This window comes from Gambusia affinis, linkage group LG06, assembly GCF_019740435.1.
Source record: "Gambusia affinis linkage group LG06, SWU_Gaff_1.0, whole genome shotgun sequence".
NCBI classification, from domain to species: domain Eukaryota; kingdom Metazoa; phylum Chordata; class Actinopteri; order Cyprinodontiformes; family Poeciliidae; genus Gambusia; species Gambusia affinis.
The window spans coordinates 27575466-27595244 of NC_057873.1; the positions used below are offsets into that span (position 1 = coordinate 27575466).

Below are 19779 nucleotides of genomic sequence, written 5' to 3' on the forward strand. Positions count from 1 at the left end.
ACATGTTGCTGCTTGTTATGAGTGTAAATATTAAAAGTAGGGTTGGACTGCTCCAAGACGTCCAGGGAATATGCAAAAATGCAAACAAGTTTTTAAAACGTTGTTAGCTCAATAACCCAAGAGTTTGTGGTGTCAATTAGTGTCAGGCAGGTGTATCCGTCGTACCTTGGCGTAGTCTAAAGGCAGCTGATCCTCTGGACATTTGAAGACGCCCTCACTGCAAAACGAAACAGAGAACATGTTGGTTTATGAAAAGCATGCAGGCAATTATACAGTACGGGTATTAAAGAACCACAAAGTGCTGTTAAAAAGTCAAAAAGAGTTTCTGAGCATCGCTGCAGAGCACAAAGGTTTAGTCTTTTCAAGCTCACCCTTACTCTGAAAACTCCTCTGACTCATCAGGCTGCATCACATACAGGGAACACATTTTCCATGCGCCATGAAGCAAAGTGACTTTAATGAGCTCTTTTCTCCACCCCCCCCCCTGCAGACGATGTAGAGTGTCTATAGAGCTGCTGCAGAAGAAGCTAAAAACTACATTTTGTTCACTTTTATTTCACTAAACCAGATAAGTTCCTTGAGAACAAAATCTCATTTCCAGGAATGACCTGGACAGGAAACGGAAGAATAATAAGAAAAAAACAAATGGAAAAAAAACTAAAATAATTGAGAAAATTAACTTCAATATCAACCTTTCACATAGGCAATGTAATAATTATACATTATTAGTACAAAGTATATGAAAAAAAGACGTCTGTGAGGTTGATAAAACGGCGTGAATTTACAACTGGTAATTGTCCTGATGGTTACGATGTGCACTTTGTCTGCTTCTCTGACTCATGGTGTTTTCATACTTGATAGTCTGGTGGACTTGGTTGGATTGGGGAACAAAATGGCAACATTTGTTACATTTTCAGCTGCTGCAATTCGCTTTCAAACTACACTGGGGCAAACAAACCAAAACCTTTGAAAAACCTGTTCACCTCCAAGCCTGTAGGGGCACTGCACCAAGAACTACTGAAGGAAACAACACAAAAACCTCTGAAGACGACGGTGAGCAAAACCTTCTTCGCAAAATGTAAACAAAAATGGAGAAGAATCAGATTTTAGCGGCTATAGGATTTTTTTTTTGGGCAAAAGACCACTAATGTTCTGCAACAAACCTCTGAGGCCTGAGATTAACTTATTCACTGATGGACTCCAATCTGCCAACTTCTGGAGGCAATTAGTTGCACTAGATGTTTACCTCTATGGGTATCAGAGTAAAATGGAACAAATATAAATGCGCAACACATCATTCAAGTTTTCATTTCCCCTATACTTCAGTTGTACCTTGCTTTTCACATAAAATCCCAAAAGATTACATTGAAGTTAGTGGTTTTAATGTGACAAAATGAGAAAAAGTTAAAGCAGTGGGAATATTTTCATAATGACCTGAATATAAGCTCAAACCTTGCACAAAGGTACTAAAATTACCCCCTCTAACCCAGACCATGCCTCAGTTACAGCTAAACTAATTAGGGAGCAGTGCTGTTCAGAGAGTGTTTGCCTTTTAGTGCTTTAATTCGGTCATCAGCGTCACCTGACCTTAGGTCCCCGAGGCACAGGAACACAGGACGGGAGTGTGTGTGCACCGGCTGGGAGTGTGTGTGCACTGGCCTCTCCGTCTACCCAGCTGTGAAACGCGCCTGCTGATGCTGCCGGCGACGGGAGGGGGGATGGGAGCAGAGGTCAGGCCCAAGAGCGAGCGAGGGAGGGTTGATGGAAAGAGGGGTGGAGGAGGGAGGTTAATGCATGACGGCACAGCAGTAATTCTTCTCCATTAGGGTTACTGTGTCAGCAGTGAGCCGGAGACCAATTAACAAAACCACAACGGGCCGTGAGGGAGGGCCGATCGATTGGAAGCCTGCGAGAGTCCACTCAGCATCTCCTGTGTGAAACCATTTACTGAACTCATCGTCATCATCGCCGAAGACTGTGCGCGACAGCCAGCCAGCTCCGAATGTCCCGCGACAGTAGACCCCGATAGGAGATGGGAAGTGACAGGGCCTCGGCTTGCGATGGGGGAGACGCAGAGGGACGGCCCCGGGGCCCGGCCCCGTCCAACTCTGAGACACGGAGAGGCAGAAAGGCGAAAAACAGCCGAGTCGCAGAGAGTCAGGATGATTTCCTGTCCTGGCTGCAGAGACGATTACGTGTCTAGCTCCACTAGCAAACAACTGCACGCAATTCACTCATGGGTTGAATTCACATCGACTCGGTGAAACCACAATGACGTGTGGTGGAGCTACAGTTTCATTTGCATGTTAGAAATCAGCTAATGGCCACAATTTTTCCTGATCAGTGGTTCGCCTAAGAACCAAAGTCTCGGTTCGGTTGAAGTGAACTCTGGCGCGGTTCAAATGCATATGTGAAAGCAAAGCGGGCCGGAGCTGGAAGTCGACTAAAGAACGGGGCGTTCTGTGTAAATACAACCAAACCAAAACACGTGAGTCTTGAGTGAGCAGGAGAAATAGCTTGTGGTCTTTTGCTTAAGACAAAAAGAGAAATCCTACAACCGCTAAAATCTGATGCCACTTCTTTTCTGTTTACATTTCATAAGGAGGATGTTACGCTCAATCTCTTCCCGAGAGCTTTTTGAGTCATTTCCTGCAGTGATGCTTGGTGGATAAAAAGAGGGGAACAGGTTTTTGAAACGTTTTGTCTTGTCTGACACGGTACAGTGTGGAACAGAACTGCAGCAGCTGAAAATGTAACAATTGTTGGAATTTTGTTGGAGTTCAATTACCCTAATTGAACCGAGTCTCCAGGACTAAAGCTTCTCTTCTCAAGCATTTCCAGAGGCCAACCACTACTGACACTGGAGTCGACATCGAGTCGGATCACTGTGTCCCTGTGAGCGTTTCATGCAGTAAATACGATGAGAAATGCGGTGCTGCACTATTCATCTTGTTTTATCTCAGCATCCCTGCAAACAAATATCTAACATCTTTTAAAATTTCCCAATCAGCTGATCTTTGACGTGATCGGTACCAGTGCTAGAAAAACAGCAAATACCACAACATTAACACCAGGCGTTATTAACAATGTCTGCTAATATTGAAACACAGGAAAACTGACTCTGAAATTATGTTTATGGATTCAGGGAAAACATCCGCTGTCAGAGCAGCTCTATGGTGGATGATTAAAAAAAAAACAAGCAGCTGGATGAAAAGAGACAGTAAGATTCTGTTAGTGTGATGCAAATCAGACTTTTTATTAATGATGAAGATTGGTGGTTTAATAGCTGTGTTTTATATTAAGAAGAATAAAAACTAAAGTAACATTTTGGGTAGTTGAAAAAGGCTATTATTTGATGATGGGGACCCAGAGCCAGAGTTTGCCTCAGTGTAAACACAAAGAACTGGTGTAACGCAAACACAGGCAGCAGTTGAGCTTCAGAACCGGTTTGGTAAAAAACAAACAAATTTATATGTTTTTGTGAGTGAGGTGTTTACCAGTGAAGCCAGAGAAAGCACAAAAGGTGAAACAGGATGTTATAGGATGTAAATTAAACAGTACTGTCAACACGTTCAATGTTTGCAACTCATGCAGGCTGCAAGAGAGTGAGAGAGAGCAGGACTTCCAAATGAAACAGGGAGACTACATGGAGCACAATAAATTTATTTTTTTGTTTCCTTTTGAGTTGTAAACTGGTCTGTCAGGAAACATGCAGGATTTAGAAATATCTCTACCAATAATAGAGTCATGAAGGCTTAAACTGTAAGAAATTGCTTCTAAAAATAATAAATGATCTAAACCAAGTTAGGCTGATATGTTAACAGCTACCGTTTACTGCCTAGTCAATGAGCGTCTGGGGACAAATTCATCAGCAATGCTTCTGTGTGGAGATGAGATGTCACAGGGGAGCAGCTCTGACTGGACTCCGTACTGTATAATACAATCACCTCATTACAATTTAACCACCTCCCTCCGTCTGCTCGGATACTCATGTTCACATCATATCTGCCCCCTTCCCCCTGTATAATTGCCCTTTCTCTCTCCCCACTCATCCACCAAATCTTCTTAGGCAGCGTCCATTCATCCAGCTCACACCACCAACACAGCCGTCACAACATCCTTTGGTCCCTCTGCGCAGCGCTCCTGACAGGCAGACGGCGAGAGGTACAAATCCCTCCAGATTAATCTCATGAGTGCAGTGGGGAGGGAGAGGGGTTTTATTTTTCCAAGTGACAGCAACCAGCTCCAACCACACACACGAGGACGCGTTGGTGACAGTCAGGGAGCCATGAGTAACCTTGAAGTCCGGTCTATCGATTAACACAACAGAGAGACTCCTAAACAAACCCCCATGTTTACCAGAGAGGTAGGAACGACCGACGAGACGCCCTGAACAAACCCAACCAAACGCTTTAGGGAGCGCAAGACTGCAGCTCTCCGATGGGCCGAACTTACCGCTGCCATCAACCCGGGAGGCATCGGGAGGTTCGTCCCAACCGCCAATTTACCTCGAGCGGCTTTCATCTTCATGCTTATGCCAAACCTTCTTGTCTTTTCAAGCTACAACTGGGATTAACGTTAATTTTCTCAAACAGAAGCTGCCTGCAGGCTGAAACCAAACCCTTCGCTCAGGAAGTTTGCCGAGAAGTAAGACTTCTGATTCATCTCACACAGGTTACTGTAATCCCTCAAAATCTGTGTGTAAAGTCCGGATTTCCTTTTTGTCTGATCCTCCCGTTTATAACGATGACGATGGCTGTTTTCCTTGAGACAGCCAGGAGAGAGGGATGTTTGACAACAGAGTTCAATTAGATATGCAAAGTAATGTGGCATATAAACTATTGACGTATAGATTAGAAACGAATCAAGAAATTGGCTGGTAACAGGAATCAGCTTTTTATCACCTTTACTTTCGTGTCCTATTGAGCAGAAGTGCTGTACAAGTGACTTAATATTCCATGATAGATTATGACATGGGATAATTAATAAAGTATTTTTTTTTAAGTTTTCTCTTTTTTTGGGTCTGTTATGTATCCTAGTCCTTGTACAGTATTTTACAGCATACTGTACAAAGCTGTTCTCTTCTTCCGTGTCTCTTGGAAATGTTTCAGACGATACATTTTTGGGTCTTGATTCAGGTTTAACTGTCTCAACATTCTGGTGTTCTGTTTGTAAAAGTTTGTACGGCATGTTTCCACATAAAAAAATAAAAATATTCGGGTAAATTATACCCCGACTTCTTCCACTTTAATAAGAGTAACTTCACTCAAAAGAAAGCCAAACGTTTTTCCAAAGATTTAACAGTAGATTGTTGCGTTTTCCCAGAAACATCTGAAGCTGTCAGACCACAAACCATAAACTTGCTGTAATTTCTTCCAAATGACACTCAATGAGCTACTGGTTAGGATTTCTTCAGTCCAGCACAAACTGGGACAAAAGTGACCCAGACATTTGTGTCACAGAAATTGAAATGTGAAGAAGTTGTAACATTGGGTTTTGCTCAGCAGGTATGTTTTGTTTAACTGAACTGAATTTATCAGACCAAAGACGGGGAGGAGCAGCTTTCCATCCACAGAACGTATCCCTGTACCTGCCCACAGGTTGAAAGCAGCTTCTCTTTCTGTGCAGGATGCAGAATGATGCTGTTACTTACGCAGTTCTACCTGTGGGAGGTAATGCCTACGTAATGAGCCGTTCACACACCTGTGGTGTGTAGGAAATTATTTTCTGTTAAAAGACTAACAGGAAGTCAGAGCCATATTGCACAACGCAGCCTGTTGGCAAAGTATAAGTAAGTACAGATATCCAAAGATTTAACAAAAACTGGTCATGGACAAGCATATTAGTAACAAGCAAACGTTTTTTTTTTTGTTTTTTACATAATACTGAGAAAAGTTTGAAACTGAAACTATTATTCCTTACTTTCCAAAAGCCAGACTTTTTTGTGATCATCTAAAACCTGTAATAACCATCGATAGTTTTCAGGCTCCTTGACGGCCCTTACGAAGTTCAAAGGTTTCCTTTGAACGGCTTTTTATTTGTTTTGTGTCCAAGTGTTAATATAGGGAATATCCCCATCAGAAATGCTTGTTCTTTGACACATTTGAGTTATTTAGGACTAAGTATTTGCAGATGCAGAGTTCCAGTTCTATAATTCATTGAAATCAATGGCATGTTTTTCTATGAATCTATGTCCAGTTTAACATCGTCACCAATAAATGTCATTGCAATTGGTAAAAAAAAAAATTAAAAAAAGATGTGATGAGATCAACACGTCTCAGAACTATGAAGAAAAAGGGATTGTATTAAAAAAAAAAACACCAAAATTAGTAGTTTTTGGAATTGTTATACCTAAACATCAAATGGTAGATCAGATTTAAGTGGCTTAACAAGCACAAAGAAACATTCTTCTAAGTATTTTAACAAGAAAACAATTGAAAATTTGAAGGGACAATTTATTAAGTTCACTACAGAGATTCCAACACAGTCTGAGGAGCAGAAGGTGTAACGGTAACAGATGGAGGATTTTACATCCATGGTTTGACTACCAACTTCTGGAGCTTTGAAGAAAGTCATGTTCTCTCCGCCTAAAAAAAACAATAATAAAAGCGACTGGTGCCACAAAATAAGCAAGTAACTCAAGACTTTTGGACTTTACTGTCCTTTAGAATAGTAGCTTTTGAGCTGTTGGCAAATGATTTGTACATGGAAAACAACAACAAAACGAAGCAAAAAGTATCACATGCATCCTTTTATGTTTAATCTCGCAAATGTGATGAACTGACAAAGTATTTTGATTAAAAAAAAACAACAACAGTTCTCGCTTTTAATTTGGTTTCTGATCTTGTGCTTTTCCTTTTTTTTTTTATCGCTTTTGTAAATCAACCAAGCATATTAGAAGATTCAAATGAACAAATTAACAGGCTCACAGTTGAAATGTGATGCTAGTTTTCTGTTGTGGTTTCTGACATGCGCATGTTGGGAGCCTGCAGCGAAATGACTAACCTGAAATTTGACACCTGCAGGATCATCACTGGCCTCCAACCCCCACCCCCCTCCACACAGCCGTCTGAAATGAAGTAACAATGGCTGACAGTCTGCAGGTCGCGCTCATCGAAAGACCGAAATAAATCACGCCTGACTCTCTGTCAGACGAGCCTGAAAGGATAAGTGGAAAACGATCCGTTCATTCCCTACATTTGTTTTATGTTCGTTTTGAAGCTCCTTTCTAGTTCACGCTTCTCTCTCTAGGAAGAAAAAAATATATACTATTTTTGTCTTGTTGCTTTGGCAAAAAGGGGAAAAAAAATGATGCAAGTGGAAGAAAGGCACTACTACTAAAGTGTGTGTGTTCATATGTGTGTGTGTGGGTGGATATCTGGCCTCTTTCCCTGGCTCCTCTCCCTGCGCCCCATGCAACCCATTCACAGCGATGTGGCTCCAGATAGAAACACATGAAAGGATGCTTCTACTACGAGCTACGCACAGTTTAAAAAGAGAACCGAACGAAATACAAATCGGACTCTGATGCTGCTGGACTTTGATTTGGACAGAGAGTATGTTCCGGCTGTGGAAAACGCAGCACTGAGCCAGAACACCTGGGGCCGCAATCGCTGCGTCTGCCGTCACTGCTTATGTAATGAGCTCGGTTTCTCCGTGCCGCTGCACCTCGCCGTGTTGACGTTCGTGAGCTCGGGCCATCTGTGAGCGAGGTCGCTGGAAAAACCTTGCTTTGCTTTCCTGAAATGTCACCTTTACCAGATGAAGACTACTAATACTGTGTTGATGTTGCATGGACACACTCTGAACCAGATTTCAGAGGACGACATTCAGATTCTACAATAGAGGATCAGGGCCGTAGTGAGGAGAACTAAAAAATAAAAACACAAAATTACGAGACCAAACTCGTAAATCACAAGAATAAAGTCATGATATCACGAGTACAAGTTCATAGTATCGCGAGAAAAAAGTCATACAAGAATAAAGTCATAATATGAGAATAAAGACATAATATTACGGGAATAATGTTACGAGAAAGTCAGTATTTTGAGAACAAAGTCAATATATTATGAAAATATAGTCATAAAATGACTATTCATGTACAACTTGAATAGTTGTACATGAATTTAGTCTCAACTTATTATGACTTTAGTCTCAACATTTTATTCATTATTTTTCTTAGCGTGGCCTCAGTACTTTGTCGTAAATGTATTTTATATTTCTGGCGATTCCAGTCTTGACCAAAAGCCTCCCTTCACTGGACGGCCGTCCTCTCTTCAATGGCTGAAATCAGTTTCAATTAGTGAGAGGTTAAAAACACGAGTAATAATGCTACGAGAAACGAAGCTCTGCACACGACGACTGCAGCCATCAGTAGACGGAGAGCCACCTGCCTGAGGGAGGGCCGGCTCCAGAAATGAAGGACAGGCTGGACGCAAAGGGTCAGAGGGAGGAGGAGAAGCCATCTGCAGGATGGGAGGAAAAGCCTGCGAGTTGGCATAATCCACTCTTAAGTGTGAGTGGAGGGGAGACCGAGCTTATAACTAGTCATAATCCCCCTCGCACTGTTGTCCTCCATCAGCATGATTGGACTCTGACATGGAGCCCATATCACTGCGGGAATCTTCAAGACCCGGCGAGCTTCATCCTGGTTCTCAGCTTCTTCTGGAAATTTTATGAATTTACAGGACTCAAACTTTTTGACTTATAGGGTCTAAATCTGAGTTCCTCAAACATAAAAAAGAGAGAAAAAAATACACTCCTGTAGTCTACGATAATACTAAAAGCTTGTAAGCTTAGTTTGACTTTAGGGGAGCTAAATATGCTAATTTCTAGAGAGATTTCCACTCAAGTTCTGAGTATTATGTCATGATTTACAGTTCAAAAGTTCACAAGTTATTTTAGGCTCTCTGCCAAGTGAAAGATGTCTTGAGAGAGTCCCAGTCTAACCCTGTAGATCTACCCCTTTGTTTCAAATGAAAGAGAGAGCCGATGAAACGCCGCATTAAAACAACAACTAAACCTGATCATGAGGCACCGTCTGACGTAGAAATAGATCAAGAACTCAATATAGAGAGGTCAATTCCCAGCCTTGGTAGCTTTGTGGCCTTTTCATAGCTAAGCTTCATGCCTCCAAGTAATTTGTGTGCAATTTATGTAACTTCTTCCTTTTGAGTTTGTTTTATTAACATTTTAATGAAGATGTTCCTCTGAAGCTCTGGTGCTTGTTGTCTAGTTCTTTCCTGCTGCCGTATTCACAAAAACCTTAACTTGTGGCTTCGTGTTGAATAAGTCATAATCTCCCTGGCACTGTTGTCCCTTCATCAAGTGAAACTGGTTGTTCCTGAGACTGGATGTTCAGTTTCCATTCAGCAAATGTAGCTGAAGAATGATCAATTTCTTATATGTAGTACTGACAGCAATATCAGGAAGCACAATAGGCACGGCCGGGGATTACTACTGCGGTCTTAGCACAGTGCTCAGGAGGAGCGAAGCAAATGTCACGGTCATACAGCGAGGAAAGGTTGTCCCGTCAGATCGTCAGTTACCAAAACCACACAGACACACAAAAAAAACCTCATAAAAGGGATCAGTGCAGAGTAAAAAAAAAAAAACATGGGTGGTCCAAATGCCTCCATCTGTTAAAACTGCTGGAAGTGTTTTAAGACTGCGTGATCGTACTTTCTGTCGTACAGTAAACTGCTTGGCAGAAAGCGGTGTTCACGCGGAGATGTTTTTTTTTTTTTATGCGAGACTAAGCATAAAAAAAGTTTTTTCTATGCTGTTAAAGTTTAGTCGGCGCAACTAGCATGATTATCACTGTGTGCTGCACTGATGGGTGTGTGGTAGCTGCCTTAGTGGAGACGAAACAAGGCTAGGCATCTAGCTAGCTCCTTAAACTTGGAAATTAAGGAATCCGTCACAAGAAATCTAGGATATTGGGAGGTAAAACAACAGAATCTGAACTGTCAGAGAACAGCATCCATGGAGTCCAAGTGACTAACAGAGTTTGCATGGTACTTCCAAGTATGTGGAAGCCTTTAGTCTTTAGTTGTGAGCTCTGACAAACAATGTATAAATACAGACATCAAACATAAATTTTATTATATTACTGGTTAGAGAATGAGACCAAGCAGTAGGTTGTAAAATGGGTGAATCACAAAAGGCCTGAGAGTTATGGAGCCTAATAATGGCATCTTCCCCTTTGAGTGACCTGCTTCTGTTGCAAGAGACTAAAAAATAAGACGGTTATAAATATGAAATTATCTATTTAAAAAAAGAGCTCAATTTAAAGCAAAGGTCATTTAATCACAAAGTCTTAATACATCCAAGAAACTGCTTAAAATCAAACAAATTCCTTTTTCGTAATGATTGTGGATTCTCTGCTTTCGGATTAAGCTTAGAGTATCGGAAAACCAAATCCATTTTCCCCATTGTTGTTGATCCTAATGGATGAGTGGATGATAGAAAGCTAAAGTCCCACCCGATGCGTGAGAGCGATCACCCTCACCCACACAGTACCCAGAAGAGACCACCATGGCTGCAGCGTACCCACGCAGACGATGGTCTGCCCTACGTACATGAAAGGAAAGGAGGGCTTGAAAGGACACACTTTACATCAGATGTGGTTTAAGAGCGGTTAGTTGAGGACCAAACTTGGAGATCAATGAAAAGTCCGTTGCTCTAGCATGTCAAAGACGTGCGAAGGACCTACTGGCCCGCAAAGAAGTGTTAAAAACTGCCGTCAAGGTTGCGGAAAGCGTGAAACATCCCACTCTCGATTCTTCTACTCACTTTCACACTACTGTGAGGATTCAAATGCTATACCAAAGAATCCAAAGGGTGTTATTTAGCGACAAATGGAAGCGTTTACAGCCTATAAAAGTTTATTTTTCTTTCATGCGCATGTAAATTCTGGCTGGTTTAATCACAGATGGCTGTTCTAATTTTAGCTTCACGTCAGAGGGCAGATGTCTGCTGAAAAGGACTATCTGCAGTGAAGACAGTCGGATTTAAATGCCTGCCATGAATTTAGACGATCTAAGAATCTCCCAAAAAGGAAAAAAAAAAAAAAAGTGGGTTAGTAAAAAGGGAAGGTGGCTGCCAACTGTATGCTGCATATGGTGACGGGAAGGCAGCAGCAAACGCAGTCGCGTCGGTTTTCCTCCAAGCAGCATCAATGAATCAGCTACTGGAGTCACAATCATCCAGACGCGCAGCATGAAATCGCAGCTCTAACACAGATTAAGTGTGAAGGGAGAAGCGTATTTCCAGCTTCTACTCAAGCCGTCAGTCAAATCAAGAAAGACGAGATGAAATGCATTTTTTTAAATCGGTGCCATGTCTCTAAAATTAATGCGTTATGTAAGAGGATGCATGCTAAACGTACCAATGCTGAATTTCAAGATCTTTTATGAAACCACCTCCTTTTGTAGCTTGTTTCACCACAAACATTGTAACAAGAATGACTGCCAGTGTTGGATTACAGATTTATTGTAATGGATAATACCAGATTGGTTGTATTGTTCAAAAACTGGGAATAAACTTGTTAATCTCAGATTACATATTAAGAAAGATGACTTCAGGTAGACATTGTTTGCTTTATTCTCTTTTTATTTATTAAACAATTTGTTATCCTTATTTTAGAAAACACTCAGCTCGGGTTAGCTGTTATTAGCTTAGCTTTGTTTACATGTCTTATTTTAACAAAGACAAAATAAATCAACCTGCACTTCTTAGAAACTGTGTTAGCTTAGCTCACCAAAGCTTTAGAAAGTTGACTATTAAATGGATTGTTGTTTTTCTTTTCTTTCTTTAACAAATTGATTGATCACTTTTAGAAAGATGTTAGCTTAGATTTATTTATCACTGCATGACTTAAGCCTAGATTGGTTTAATGTAGAAAATGAATTATCATAATTTCAGAATTGGCTTAGATGAATTTATTTAAGATCATGTTGGTTGAGTTTAGCTTGTTTAACATGGCATGTGTTGAACATTGATAAATTGATTATTTCTTATTTGATTATTTAATTAGGAATTGTTAAAACTTACTTCATACGGTTTAGTTTGTTTTAGCGCAACACAAACAATTTAATTTGTATACATGTGCTCTATGATAAACGCTCCATTCTATTCTAACTAATTCTCAGACTGAAATTTTCATTGCAAGTTAAATTAGCAGAGAATTAAAAACATCTGATTTGCCTCAATAATAATAATAATAAAATCACAAACACCTCTATTTAATAAACTACATGTTCTGTCTGTTCAATCCCTATAAAAGCCTTTGTACAAAATCAGGTCATTAACACCTTTATGTATTAAACAAAGCTGTTAGCTGTAATGTTAGCCCCATATCTAGCATAAGTGGTATAAATCCTCTGACCTGCTTAGATCTTGTAAACATGTGGCGCACAGCACTGCCATTTAATGTCGTCAGAAGACCTGACAGATGGTGCATGGGATGGTTAGGAGCTTAATGCCCACTAAGTCCAAAGAAAAGGATTTTCTAATCATAAAACAAAATTTGCAAACTTTCCCTTACTATTTATGATCCCAGACATGAAGCCATTCTTCTGCAAAAACAATGGATTAGCTAAGGATTCAAATCTCACAATAAATCCTGTTATACAGTCAGAGCGGGAGATGCAGCCCCGAGTTAAAAGAAAAAAAGCTAATCGGATATGAATTCAGCAAAAATGAAAAAAAAATTCAATGATTATCTAATGCAAAGTAACACATTTTCTTTTTACATATAATTGTGTTACGCAGCATATTTGCTACATCAACACACAGGAAAAACTCGACATCTTTTAGCGCCGTCTTCGAAATCGGCCACGGTTAGTTCCAGCAACACCACAAACCAAGAGGGAAAGATCCAGAACATTTTATTTTAGGCTTGGCCAACAGCTGGGACATCAATCAGAGCAAAGGTTTTACAATTTAGCAGCACCAATAGACAAGAGTTTGTTTCAGGAGAGGAACGTGACGATGAGCTGCAGCTCTCATCATAAATCCCATTAATGCTACAGAGAAGTCTTTGGTTTGCTTATTTACGGGGACGACTTTCACTCCCGAAGCTCAACGTGGACAAAGACGACTGTTGTTTATTGGTTTTTTTGGGTTTTTTTTAAATGTGTGTAGATCTTCTGTATGCCCAAGGGGAAAAGGAGCCTCAGAGAAACACAGCTCTCATCCTCCTCCTGTTAAAACAAAGTTCTTTGAATGCTGCATGACTGAAACCTCTTTGAAAACATGTGCAAAGAAGTGTGTTTTCAACAGGCTGAGAGAGAAAAAAAAACAACAAAAACAGCAGACCACCGTAACGTGTCGTGTTAAATGCTTGAGTAGAGCTGTTGTTGCTACATCCGCCTGTCTCCAGGGAGCACTTACAGAGCTGATAATACTTTTTACACACAACAAATCAACGCAGATGGGGGGAAAAAATGAAGAAAGAAAATCCGCAAATCAAAGATTTATTGGCTTTTAAATATTCGGAGTTGCAAATAATTATTCTGACCTGCAAACCAACGAGTTTGACAAGATTTTGCAATATTGAAGTGTGTTAGTTGTGTACATGGCTTAAAATGATTTGGTGGATCAGAGTTTAAAAGGGAACAAACATTAGATACTTTGCTAACGAGTAGGAGGAGGTTTATTCAAGTCAATGAGACACGTGAAGGTGCTGCTGTGGATTAAAGTCTTTAAACTGCGTTAGTCAGCATGCGCAGGAAGACAGCTCGATATCCGGAGAGGTCAGGGACCAAAACTGCCGGCCAATAGCTGAAACCGTCAAATACTTGAGACCCCCCTCTAAAAATGCTTCGTTTTCTTGAACTTTAAAAATAGACAGTTATAAGGATGATTTATTAGGGGTGTGCCTAAAAAATATATTCAAATAAAAATCACAATTCTCTTTCACCAAATTTTAGAATTCATATAAAACGTTCCAAAATTGATTAAAAAAAGTAATTTAAAAAGACTAATTCGCTAGCTGTCGGCCACCATTGTGTAACACTGTGGGATGTCGTGATGTCAATGTAGAGACTGAATATCTATAGACACTTTGCAACGTGATGTCACGGGCGCAACATCCCGTCCATCAGCTCCCTGCTGGAGAGAACAAAACTGCAAAAACGATGATGACCTTTGGTTTTTGCTGTCCAGTTGTCAACATAACGCAATAAAACCTGAAATGTACATGTGACATGCAAAAGAAACTAATTGCTATTAATTGTCAACACTACAACAAGTAGATCACAAGGTCCAACGGTATCACATGTCAAAAGTCAGAAAAAAGTTTTGAGAAAAAAAAAAAAACAGCGAGGGAGAGGGAGGTAGGTCGGTTATGCTAGCTTGATTTTGGCAACCTTAAATGTAGATGTGCTGCAGAATTCAGTGTGTTTCATTAAGCCTGTAAACATAACCAGCCGAATGTTTTGTTCTTTGACCGTTTCTGTTTTGGTGTTGAATCGTAAAGCACTAGTGGAGCTGTTGTCAGTCAGTTGCTATCGTAACGCATGTGGCAAAAGAAGAATACGAGTGGTTTTGAGCTGTTCTTCAACATGTTTTTCTGCTTTCTTCTTCCCTTTGCTGTGGCGCACTGCACTAAATTAATAATACCCACATTGCCGGGTTTCATTTTAAAGGAATTGTCCCACAGCTGCAGCAGTTAAAGAATCGTCTTAAAGCCTTTCGGTGTTGTGCGAATGTACAAATTTTTCAGATGTAAACAACATGGAACGTGTCTATAGGGTGGGTGTGGAGTGGACAGTGCGTGCAAGAAAGGAAACATCTTAAGGCAGGTCACTCTAACACACCAGAAATATTTGGGTACAAGAATGACCCTAACATGATCATTTGAGAATCTGATGATTTTAACTGAAAAGACAAATTTTGAAACTGGTTGATTATAATAGATATTATCACAAATAAATATTTTTCTAACACTAGCCCAAGTTGGAAGGAAAGATCCTGAGACACAAGGTTCTGGTCTGTCCTAGCTTTGAAATCTAAATGGTTTTTGTGCAGGAAGAATGTGAAATTGAGTACGTTTGAAGTAGATTTAACAACAAAGCTGTTCAATGGCACTTGACTACCGAATGAACACAACCAGCTGGTAATTTAAAAAGCCAAGCGTGTCAGTTTGTGCGGTTTTGAGTATTTGAATGTTTCTGGGGCACAGAAACGCTCTGAAATCCCCCCTTACATAAGACCGCCGGCTTCTGCCATCATCCACGAGTCATCTTTGTTTCCGGTTTCACACAGGTTCGTATCTCCGTGGAACGGGAAACATAAACGACTCTGCACAAAGGCGAACCCGTACCTTTTCCAGCTGACCCGCATATGAGATAGCAGCTGTGAATAAGCTGTTATCAGCTTTCCTGTGCAGGCAAACTATTCTGCTCCAACCCCAGAAGTGCACCTTTGGCCAGATGAATTAGTGAGGGGGCAGCCAGTCCAACCCATACAGTGTTTATGAAGACATACCCAACCATTCAGCCTCTATGCTGGTAATCTGATAAGCACATTTGTTTCTACATCACATGAGCTCAAAGGTGCAGACTTCCAGGGTTTATCATTTGGATTTTCCCCTGTCAGAGCGTATGATCTGCCAGGCTGTGATTCAGCCTTATTGCAGCGCCGAGTGCTGGCGGCACAGCTGAGTCTGATGTGTTGTGAGTCACTCCGGTTCCTCTGAGGGAAAATAATAATAAAAAAAAACTTTTCCTTCTCGGCAATGTCTGAACTTTGCCTCATCGCTGCTGTTCCATCCTCTGGAAGAGCGTGGCCTTACGTAACCCCAACATCCGACCTATTTTGAATTTTGCATAAAGGCTTCCGTCGATGATTCGATTGACGCCGGAGAGGTGTGCAGGGGACAAATTTAGATTTGTGTCCATGGAAACAGGGAGGGAAAAGGGATGGCTTACACACATCGGTGGGCTACATGACAAAAAACAAAAAACAAAAACAGGTATGGATCAGCTGGTGTAGTCACACCTCAGACGTCCTGCAGGTCAACCTTATCAGCCACCATCTGCGAAGACTCGCACGCACGTGACGCGAGACCAAAACAGCGCGGAGAGCCGCGCTCGCTCAAGCGCCTGACTGTCCTTTTTGCTGTCCACCTCTCTGCTTCGTGGATGCGGCTCCTTTGTTCAGCGATGCGAGGGGGGCTGACGTCAGATCGCCTCCTTTGTTTCGGAACGCCTCAGCTGCATTGTTCGCACGAGGCATGAAATTCTGCAACCTGCCCCCTCCCGTTTCCAGGAGCAACAATGAGGTAGATGACAAGATTTTCAGTTGTTGAATAATCATAATAATAATAATAATAAAAAAACAAAACAAAGAGCAATGGGAGTAATTAGCAACAAACAGAGATGTCACCCATCTCTCACGGCAACTGTCAGGAGGAAGTGCTTTTGCTTTGAATCCTAGCAGATAAACAAGGAGCCTCTTCGGCTGCTTTAGGAGCAACACAGTGATTTAAAGCAGCAAGGCAGATAAATAAACAAAAGGTGCTGCTGGTGGGTTGCTGACATTATCACAACTCACAATAACTTCTTTAAAAAAGAAAAATGTTAAGGGTCCTCAGCTGTTGGCTTGCTTTGGGGTTTTCTTGGCCAATACTGATTCTTTTTTCTAAATACAATGAAAACACAAAAGAGAAAATAATAGACTGATGTAAAGAATTAATTGACTTACAATGAATCGTTGACTAATGGTTTATTTGATTGCACCAGCTGAAAATGTAACAAATGTTGCAATTTTGGTCCCCAATCAACCAAATCTACTCAAAGAGGAAACATCCAAAGACGACTTTATGGTGCAACAGTGTTGAGTTGGAGCAAATGTCAAATGTGTACACTGCCCTCTACGTTTATCGGCACCCTCATAAAAACACGTGAAAAGCCGTAAAATCGCCTTCATCTTTTATTCTAGCAGCATAAATAACATTTTAAAGTAAATTAACTACCATATTCATTCATCATAATCAGCAGTTTATCACTAAATGACTCCCGTCTCTCAGTATAGATTAGGAATATGGTGGCTCATTCCTGACATCTGGAGCTGCACCTGACGGAGCACTTCCTGTGCCGTCCTTTCATGGGATCTGCCGCTCGGTCAGGAAGGAGGCGGCTCAGAGCGCTGAAGCTATTCTGACTGAGGCTCTCATTGAGCTGAAGAGAGCTGAGGAACCTTGGCAGGAAGGAAGCAGTTGTCTGAATTCAACAGGAAAGAAAGAAAAAAAAAAAAAAAAAAACCCATGCAACTGGGCAGTGACCTTAACATTGACGAGGGCCCCCGTCGGTTAAATGGCCGATTCAGTAAGTGTCGGCCTTTAGCGAGGGGCTAAACGTCTCTGCCGACACCTGTTTCGGCTCCACAGAGAAGCCTTTCACTGAGGACAGGTGCCTCGGCAGCGAGCCGCCCGCTTTCCCCGGAGCTTCCTGCCCCAGCTGCCCTGCTGTCAGACACACATTCCTCAAGTGCCTTCCTGCCACCTCGGGAACTGAATCAGAGCCACAGGATGACTTCCTGACACAAACGTTGGGGGTTAAAGGTCACGTAGGCGTCCGCTGCTCCGTGAGTAACGGTGGCACCGCCGTTAAGAGTTGGATTCTTGAGAAGCTACGGATCAAGGAACCTGTTGCTTCATCAGGGTCACTTCTCAGAAGTTTATTTATAGTCGGAGAAACGGAAGAAGAAAAACGCTTTTGTTTACAAAATATGAAGGAGTCGGTGGGGAATAAAGTAAGAAGAAAAAAAAAATCTCAGATAAAAAGTTTGAAGAAATAATTGAACTACTGAAAATCTGCTTGGTTTAACACATTTTAAGGCCTGATATTAAGTTTTTCTTAATGACATTTCAAAACCGATACCAAGAAAACTAAAGGAGGGTCACCCTTCACTTTTATTCAAGTAGTTTAAAACTATGATTGCCATAAATGAACTGCTTAGCTGTCGTAAAAAACAAACAAAAAAAACCTCCAAAAACAAAACCATATATTAATTTGACTTTAAATTTGGATGTAAATACCATTAAACCAATGTTTTTTATTTTTCATTTTAAAAATATGAAACATTCAACTTTCAATTAGAGAAATCTTTTGTTCCATCAATTATAAATTACATGACTTAATCAACTAATAAGCCCACAGAGTTTGCCCAAAGGCAATGTACACGTTTAAATCCTGAAATCAGAAAGCAGACATAATGTGTGTGGGAGCTCCAGCACGTGTGTGTCCGTATGCATGTGCAGTGACTCTGCTCGTTGACCTGTAAACAACACAAACACGGTCTGAAAGCAGGAGTAGAGGGAAGCAGAGATAAAGCGCCTCGGATGCCACGAAACATCTAAAAACAACCACAGCAACGGAGACGCAAGCCCCGACTCGCACGCTGTGCAATGGGAAGCAGGCAGGGAGCCTGTGCGCGTCAACAAAACACACCTCTCTATCTGGGCTGCCTCGTCACATAACGTGCATACCCGAGCATGTGGAAGCAGCCAGCCACGCCGCTCGGCAGATCTGGGCCAGCTGGCAGCGGTCCAGCGGCGGGGCCGGGCCGAGGCGAGGCGCTTTCGTCCCAGCGTGATCGCTGAGCGGAGGGGAAGGTGGTTCAGCACATAGCTGGAATGTTTCACGCCTTTGTATTTAACCAAAAAGGCAGTGATATTCATTTTAGAAGGAGCTTTTATAGGAAAGGGCAAGTCGAGACATGTTCAGACTAGACTGCTACTTTTACTGGGGAGATGCTGTTCACTTTGGTGGGCAGCAATCTACAAGCAGCAAGGAAACACTTCAAGTAACCAAAAGGCTTTTCTACTCCTTGATGAAGGTTACTTAATATTTAAAGAGACCAGAGGGACTAGAATATCAGTAAAAGGTGCATGCTGGGAAATGTTTGGTGGGGAAAAAACAGAAGGAAATGTCTGACTTTACCCCCAAACCCAGACAGTAAGAACATACGTCTCGTCCACATGTAGCCGGGTCTTTATAAAAAATAAACATGTCTGCCATATCGTTTTAAAATAATAACATCGGACATGGGACTGGATTCAGAAATGTTTTCATCCACATTAACCGCACATATTGTTCAAACATGCCAAACCCATAGGGGGCAGTGACGAAGCAATCCGATTGGCTACGTCAGCCAATCGGATCGCTTCAAAACAATCAGAACTTCCTGTAAGAAATTACACATGGTGACAGGAGGTTCATTTGTGTGAACCAATGTATAGGTTTTAACTACTTTTACATAGCTTGTAAGAATAAAAATATTTTAAAACATAAGACAATGTGAATTGGGAATCATGTCAAAGCAAGTAGATGGATACATCTACCCATAAATCTCTGTTTTCCATGTCCACATGCAGGTACAAATACTGAGTTTTCTTACATTTTCACTATGGTTGGATATTTCCTTCTTAGAAATAATTGTTTTTAGTTAAACATGCTCATTTTCAGGCAAAAACACATTAAAAAACATTTACCCAGATTTCTGGCTAACCCTAACCCCAATAATCTAATATCGCTTTATCTACTTTTTTATTTAAATCCAGAAATTAGGAACAGATTTGTTGGTGACAGAATCCAAGTCTAGATATGTTTCATTGGGGTACAGTTTGTAATTCTGCCAGCATCAACCCAGTCAAGTTGATGCCAAAGCTTCAAGCTAACGGCTAGCCAAAGCGAGTGATGGAGCGAAGCAGAAAAGCTACTTTTACATCAAACGGTTGCTCTGGAAACACTTGTTCTACATCTTTTAACA

At 41.2% G+C, this 19779-nt stretch overlaps 1 protein-coding gene across 3 annotated transcripts in view; it reads right to left on the minus strand.

Moving 5' to 3' along the window:
• traf4a (tnf receptor-associated factor 4a) overlaps nucleotides 1-19779 on the minus strand; it is a 42632-nt gene that overhangs the window by 11762 nt on the left and 11091 nt on the right. For all 3 annotated transcript variants that reach the window (XM_044118541.1, XM_044118540.1, XM_044118543.1), the window contains one exon: nucleotides 166-217. In XM_044118541.1, the coding sequence (XP_043974476.1) occupies nucleotides 166-217 (52 nt within the window). The remainder of the gene's footprint in view (nucleotides 1-165; nucleotides 218-19779) is intronic.